This window comes from Abrus precatorius, unplaced genomic scaffold, assembly GCF_003935025.1.
Source record: "Abrus precatorius isolate BTA unplaced genomic scaffold, Abrus_2018 Scaffold1, whole genome shotgun sequence".
NCBI classification, from domain to species: Eukaryota; Viridiplantae; Streptophyta; class Magnoliopsida; order Fabales; family Fabaceae; genus Abrus; species Abrus precatorius.
This window is the reverse complement of record NW_020874291.1, coordinates 3,930,890-3,939,240: the sequence shown is the minus strand read 5'-3', so window position 1 is coordinate 3,939,240 and position 8,351 is coordinate 3,930,890. Positions and strand designations below refer to the sequence as shown.

The 8,351-nt window shown below is 29.7% G+C and overlaps 1 protein-coding gene across 1 annotated transcript; it reads left to right on the top strand.

The window, feature by feature from the left end:
• Nucleotides 1–3,345: 3,345 nt before the first annotated feature.
• LOC113854850 (clathrin coat assembly protein AP180-like) lies at nucleotides 3,346–5,643 on the top strand. Its single transcript, XM_027486122.1, has one exon. The coding sequence runs from the start codon at nucleotides 3,346–3,348 to the stop codon at nucleotides 5,641–5,643; it is 2,298 nt and encodes a 765-aa protein (XP_027341923.1).
• Nucleotides 5,644–8,351: the final 2,708 nt, after the last annotated feature.

Genomic DNA, 8,351 nt, shown 5'->3' with positions numbered 1-8,351 from the left:
GACATTTTTCCTGTGGGTCCTTGCCTAGCGACCCATCTCGCTTGAGCGAGATCCCAGCTCGCCTGAGCAAGATCACTCTCGCTTGGAAAAGGTGACAGTTGGACTGAATTTATCTTATCTCGCTTGAGCAAAATAGCACTGCAACTTTGTATTCATGCATGCTCAGTCTCGCTTGAGCGATATTTACCTCACCTGAGCAAGATTTCCTTCACCAAAATTCTTCCAAAATCCTCTATACTCTCTTCTAAATGCACTATAATACTACTTAATATTAAAAAAATATATAAATTATCAAAAAATGAAAAGAGGGTATTACAGTCATGAATAAAGATGAAAAGCAAACTAGAAGGAAGATCTTGTTCTTTAAGTCTGATTGCTTAAAGCTCTAAATCCCCCAAGAATGTGCTAGAGATCCCGTGTGAAAGTGAAGAGAGAGTGACATAAAAGCTCAAAAGTGAAGTGGAAAACTGGATGATAAGTCGCTGCCCCTAAGCCTTCTTTAATAGGGTTTTAAGCCCCTAAATCATGTTGAGTGTGTGATTCACACAGGTGAGCACGATCGTGCCATATGAATGCATGATCGTGCTTATATTGGAGACATGGGCATGCATATTCGCAGCATGGTTATGCATGCTAACAAAGCATGAGTGTGCTGATAAAAAAAAATTAGGCATGCATTATCTTTAATGGCCTAATTTTTTTGAAATTATGTCCAAAATATCCAAAAGTTCTTTGAATCTTCCTACGTGTTCATCTACAACAATTAACAGGGTAATTACTATAAAATTCATTCAAATCAATAATAAGTGCATATGAACATGCTAAAAAACTATGTGAAAATACAGACTCATGAGTTAATAATTGATGTAAAAGTTGATTATTTACTACATCGACTGTATTTATATCTATTAAAAAATTAATATAAAAAGTCATTTTTAAATGACGTTGAATGCCATTTTTGTACAAGTGAGATAGAATTGGTAATTTAATTTGTAAGAGTTAATGTTTTTCTTTTCTATAACAATGTTTAACAAATAAAAGAGAATTTTCTAAATAAAAAAATATTTTTCTTCATTAAAGTTTATATATTTTGCAAAATGATTAAATTTTAAAAATTTGAAGATAATACAATGAAAATCATTTTTTATGTACCTTTATATTTTTTATTTTCTTTCGTGAGGTTGAAATTATATATTAAAAAAGTACAAGGTGTGATATTTTTTTAAACATCAATATAACGGTAAGATACATGTTATAAGTTCATCGATTTACGAGGATATATGTAGATGTTATTTATTTTATTAATTATAAATTAATATGACTATCATAATATGAAAAATATAATATGAACATAAAATTCATTATAAAACTTTTACACTTTAGTCTTTTATTTCAATTATACTATTAATTTAATCATTTAATGATTTACTTAAAATTAATTTGGTCATCTTAATATTGAATGATATAAAAATAGGATAAAATTTAGGGTATTTTAAAGTATTAATAAAAAATATTAAAAATCTACAACTACCTTTAACACTTACTCTTTAATTGATGTGAACTTTAATTTATTTATTTTTTACTATAAAATGGAGCTACAAGTTCAAAAGGAAAAAACTAAGATAGCATCCTAAAGGTGCAAAGACTTAAAGAATCTATGTTAACAAGGGCTAAAGATATATTAGGGTCCTATCAAAACAAGAAAATTAAAAATATCTCTTAAACACCTACTTTAGCAAACTTATCAACACATTAATTAGCTTTTCTATATAGCTTACTAAATCTGATAAGTGAACCTCAAATTTTGATTAAAAATATCTAAAAAATTATATCTGTTAATTTTAATATAATATATATATATATATATATTTAAAATCTATAAAATTAATTCTAACAAAAAAAAATCTATAAAATTAATAACCATTTTATTATCTTTATATTGTTGTTTAATTTTTAAAAAATTTAATACAATTAATCTAGTAATATATAATTATAACTTTCAGTTGATTCATTGATAATTGCATTCTATATTAAAATTGTTGATGATGCAAAAGCAAGAACGCTAACATATATAAACAAATTTTTTCTTGTATGTTTGTGTCTATATTATGTGACATATCTGTTCATTTAAAGTAGAATAAATTATATGCAGTAAACACTAAAAATTATACCTGCATTCAATTACTTCAGTTAATACGTGTCATTATCACAAAGGAAAATATAGAACTAAATTTTGAAAAAAAAATTAAAATTATTTTAATTCATTGATCATAAAAATATCATAATTGTTATTTCAAATACAAATTAAAATAATAAATTGATAATATTTTTATTGATTTAAAGAGTAAATTAGCATCAAAGTTTAAATAAGGTTTCGGTGTTTCAAAAGTTTACATTGTTTTTAGTTGGCCCCTCCCTTTTAACTTTTCTCAATATAGTCCTTCAAAATTTATTTATTTTTAATTTGATACATTTATTAATAATTTATTAACTTATTTTATTATTTATTTACATAACATCCAATTTAATTCATATAATTTGACTAAGGCAATATGAATGAATATGTCATTAATAACATTAAAAATTTTGTATTTTAAAATGATATTTTAGTTATAAAGTGAAGTCTTTTAAATTTAAGATTTAAAAATACGAAAAAAAATGAAAATATAGATACTACATTATCATTAACATTAATTCTATGTCATATTATTTGAGTCAAGTTGAATGCTACATTAGTATATAATAAAGAAAAAATAACTAATTATTAATAGATGAACTTTAAAAAAAAAAAATTTAGAAGACTTATTTAATAAAAATAAAAAATAAAAGATCAAATAAAAAAAATCACAAATTATGGGAGATGAAAATCTTATTTAACCCTTAATATCAATTATTTAAAATGTTAAAATTAATACCATTTTTCATAACTCAGATAAACTTTTTAATTTTCTTTCATAAACTAGAACACATTCCATGTATATCTGAAAAATAAATAGATGTTTACTCGATAAAAAGCATCATTAAGAGTAAGAGAGAAAGAGAAAAGGTTAACTGAATACTACTTCAAAGGTAATTTGGTCAACAAAAATATAATCTGTTCATGCCTAAGTTTGTTTTCCCACCTTTTACTCTCCACCATCCAAATTAACAAACTAAAATTAGAATAAATTGAACTTTCATGTTCTTCCTTCTATTATGTCGCATATCAAAAATGTTGTTTGGAAATGATATCATTTTCCTTCTGCACAACTTTTCTTGGAAAAAGAGAGAGAAAGAACTGTGCAAGAAAAATCAAAACCCTGATAATGTGGGAATAAATCAAAATTTGACATAACTTGAATCACCATGCCAAGCAAGCTAAGGAAGGCAATTGGAGCAGTGAAGGATCAAACAAGCATAAGTCTAGCCAAAGTTACAAATGCAGCGAATCTTGAAGTGATCATCCTAAAAGCCACAACCCATGATAAGAATCCGATTGAAGAGCGTTATGTGAATGAAATTTTGAGCATTGTATCCTCAAACAAAGTCTATGCAGCTGCATGCGCCCACTGCATAGGCAAACGCATTGGCAAGACCCGCAATTGGGTTGTTGCCATCAAATCTCTCATGCTTGTCCTTAGAATTTTTCAAGATGGTGATCCATATTTTCCCAGGGAAGTCTTCCATGCAATGAAGAGGGGTGCCAAAATCCTCAACCTTTCAAGTTTCAAAGATGATTCAAATTCTAGTCCTTGGGATTACACTGCATTCATTAGGACATTTGCTTTGTACCTTGATGAACGCTTGGATTGTTTCCTAACCGGAAAGCTTCAACGCCGATTCGCTTATAAGATTTGGTTTCATGAGAATAATCAAAGGAACAAGGCATCAAATGAGCCAGGTATCAAAGACATGAAACCTACAATGGTGCTTGATAGAATTGAACATTGGCAAAGGTTATTGGATAGAGCTATAGGCACAAGACCAACTGGGTCAGCCAGGACAAACCGTTTGGTTCAAATTTCTCTCTATGCTATTGTGCAAGAAAGCTTTGATCTATACAGAGATATCTCTGATGGCCTTGCTGTTGTCTTAGATAACTTCTTCCATTTGTCCTTTTCAGCATGTGCTGCTGCATTCAATGTTTGTGTTAAATCCTACAAGCAATTTGATGACTTATCTGCTTTCTATTCCTTTTGTGCAAACATTGGGGTTGGCAGGTCCTATGACTACCCAAGGGTTCAAAAGGTTTCTGAAGAACTTATGGTGACATTACAAGAGTTCTTAAAGGACCAAGCTTCATTTCCTACCAGTAATGGTTCAAAACACTCCCCCTTTCCTGTGCCAAAACACCCTATGAGTTCAAGTTCATCCCAAGATGAAGCTAGTGAAAGATATGGGACAGTTGAAAAGTATTTTGAAACTGGATCCGATTTTGGGTCTCGGTGTACATCATTGGAAGATCTCATGTGTACTACTGATGTTGCTACAAGTCCTAGGAGATCTTTTGAACAAGAAATGTATTCTGAGCATTCAGACCATGAAGAATCACAATGTGAAGATTATGCTAGTGCAAATGGTTCTGGCTCTGCCAAATCATTACCAGCTGATCAAACATCAAGGTCCAGTTTGGATGTGGTAAGTTTTGATGAATGGCAGCAGGAGCTGCAACAAAATCAAACAAATGAATGGGAGCAGCAAAACACAAAAGCATGTTCCGACAATAACTCCATAGATTGTTGGGAGTTAATGTTGGCTGAGACAGTAACTGCACCAACTGAAACATCATCCGAATTGGCAAATGGGTTTGACCCATTTGTCACCTCATTTGATGAAGCCTCAGGACCTCAACACAATTACAATCCATTCTTGGATGACACAGATGCTGGTCCTCCTCCTACCACCACCAGTGATGGTTTCTGTGATGTTTTTGATGTGGCACCAACATTTAAAGCAACAACCTTTTATGCTCAAGATCCTCTGGCATCAACCTTCTCTGATCAATGTTCTAGTTCCACAGCAAATCTTGATATACTTTTTGGTGACATAAATCCAAATGAGACAATAGTGGAGCCAACTTTCAGAGCTCAAGGTTTCTCTGCAGAGACCAACATGATAGTGCCACCAACTTTTAATTCTAGAACTTCTGATAACATGATTGCAGCACCAAGTTTTCAATCTCAATGTTCTTTTAAGAATGATTCAACGCCAACTTTCAGAGCTCAAGGTTTCTTTACAGAGACCAACATGATAGTGCCACCAACTTTTAATACTAAAACTTCTGATAGCATGAAAGCAGCACCAAGTTTTCAGTCTCAATGTTCTTTTAAGAATGATTCAACGCCAACATTTCAAGTGCATAATTCAAATGTTGATGCAACAATGGAAACACCAACTCATAGTGCTCCTCAAAATCCTAACTTGAGTATAATTCCCCTGCAATTTCAAGCACAAAACTTTGATGATTCAACAGTGAGACCAACTTTTAGCACAAATGATTGCAATTGGTCAACATTGGCAACACCCACAGAGGATGATCCCTTTGGACCATGGCCTAGTGCAAATACCCATGAACAAACACTAAATGTGCCAGTGCAAGAGGAAATTTTGCTGTGGCAACAACTTTGGTTGGAGCAACAAAACAAGATCATGCGAAACATTTGACTTGAATTTTCAAATAATGATTGAGCATTGAAATTTTGTAAATTGTGTACGTAAGTTAATATAATTACTTTTTTTTTTATCTGATTTTGTCTTTTTTTTTCCTTTACTTAATTTCTTGTATCATTTCTTTTATGTTCTATTTATTATAATTTTTTATTCAGACAAATATATAGGTTGTGTTTATTTAACCACGAAATTTATTAAAATAAACTGAAAATAGTTTATTTTGATAAGTTAGAGTAAGAAACTAATTGAAAAATAAGCTAAAAGGAGCTTATAGGAATCATAAATTGTTTCTATAAGTTGTGGATAAGCTCTTCTAGACATCTCATCTCTATATTTAGAAGGTTGTGCTAAAAAAAACAAATTGTATTGTTTCATACATAATTGCATTCTTTAAAATGATTCCTAAATTGGAACTAGCTAGACAAAATCATGACAGAATATATTTATTTATAGGAGATTTCTCTTGGACCTTCCTAATTTAGGGGGTTTTAGAACCCCCAATAAACAACCAATCATGGTATGAGACCTTATTTAAACATTTGGTTTATAGTTTTTTATTTATTTTCAATTTAGTCTCCATATTAAGTTTTGCAAAATATACTCCTGCTCAATAGTTTGACTCAACAATAATATGTAATTTTGGGATGTTGTGCACTGCATGTGTAGATGAATGAGCGGACACTGCCATTAGTTTTGTTACTAATTATTGAAGTTACGTGGTTGTTTCTTCGAAATCAAAGTGCTCCAGTTTTGTGTTTCTTATTTGAGAAATTTGTCTCCTATTGTAGAAATTTAGGTTTTACATTAACAAGAATTTGGAAAGAAATTACTGTGGAAATGAATTTTTGATTATTTTATTTGAGAATTGTGTTTTCCTTTACTAAGAGTATGTTTGTTTGCATCTTTAAAAAGAGTGTTCTCTTTTCTAAAAACTAAAATTACATGTATTTTTAATTTTTAAAAAGAGAAAACTCTTTTTAAAAATATAGACAAACATTCCCTTAGTCTAGGGTTTTCAATACATAAATTTTGAAAAATTTCATTTTGGAAATGATAAATAATTTAACTTTTTCTTTACAATTTGTATTACTTGACTTTTGTTTTAGGATTAATTGATTGCTTGTGATTTTCATTTCTGTTTGTGAAGCGTGACTTTCTTCATAGAGAAAAGTAAAAAACCAAGTTCTAAGAATATTTCTTCCCTCCTTACCACATTTTTCATATTTCTTTTCTATGCTTCTTTTCTAGATTCAGTTGGTTCTATTTCCAACATTGTTATATACAAGACATAAATTCTTTTTTTTTTTTTTGCTTTGTTGGTTTATTTTGTTTTGTTTTTTTTATAAATTATTCTGCATGCTGGTTTATAAATTAAAATTGTTGTTTTGCTTTACTTTGTAGGTCTGTTTTGTTGTTTGTTTACAACTTTTTTTGCTTCTAGGTTGTAAATTAAACTTCTTGTTCTTTAATTTTGCTTTGGTGATTTGTTTTCCTATTAGTTTATAACTTATTTTGTGGTTGGTTTATAAATTAAAACTCATTTTTATCATGCTTTGCTTTCTTTGTTTGTTTTACTACTAGTTTATAACTTGTTTTGCATGTTGGTTTATAAATTAAAACTTTGTTGTTTTGCTTTGTTTTGCTGATTTGTTTTGTTGCTGTCTTATTTTTATAACTTATTTTGCTACTAGTTTATGACTTAGTGGCACTAGTACAAAAAACACTTTTTACAACAGGATTTTACATCGATTTTTGTGAAATAAGGTAGAAAAAGATGAGGTGACATTTTTGAAATTTTTGCAAACTTTTTTACATTAGTTGTTAAAAGAACTGATGTAAAAAGTACTTTCTACATTGGTTGTAAAAATAATCGATGTAAAAAAAATATGGTGGGATTTTTGAAATTTATGCAAACTTTTCTATATCAGTTATTTTTATTCTACATTGGTTGTTTCTGGGAACCGATGTAGAATCAATTCAAATTTCAAATTTTCAGATACGCGCCAGCGAAATAGCATAAATTGGAGACTCGAACACAGATTTTTCTTAAGTTTATGAAACTTCTATTCTGTTAGCTGGTAGACAAGGAACATGCAAAGGTTTTCTAGGTATATCAATTATTTTAATTTCTTTCATTTTTTTGTTATTTCACTTTTTGTTGTTTCTTCTTCCATATTAAACGATTTGATGAACATTGCATCTTCTTTATGTTTCAGATTCAAACAAAGATGAACAATAATGAAACACGATTAATACAATAAACACGACGAACATAATAAACACGATGAACACAATCAACACGACAAACACGACGAACATGAAGAACTTGAGGAACACGACGAACACAATGAATATGAAGAACATGACGAATACCATAAACACTGACGTTTATGAATTTTAATTTAACTTAAGAAAATATATTGATAATATTGACGCAAACGTTAAAACTCTTCGAGAAGAGAAATACTGACGTCATTAACGAAGATGAACATTAAGAATATTTTTTACATCGGTTATTATAAACAACCGATGTAGAAAGTCCTAGATTTTCTACATCGCCTATATCTACATCGGATACAGAATTGATGTAAAAGGCCTCTTTTAACTGATGTAAAAAGCCTTTTTACCACTAGTATGGTTCGTTATCTTGATGGTTTATAACTTGTTTTGTTGCTGGTTTATAAATTAAAATTTATTGTTTT

Bases quoted from the DNA above. Each gene is read 5' to 3' on its own strand.
- LOC113854850 (XM_027486122.1), top strand. From the start codon at position 3,346: ATGCCAAGCAAGCTAAGGAAGGCAATTGGAGCAGTGAAGGATCAAACA.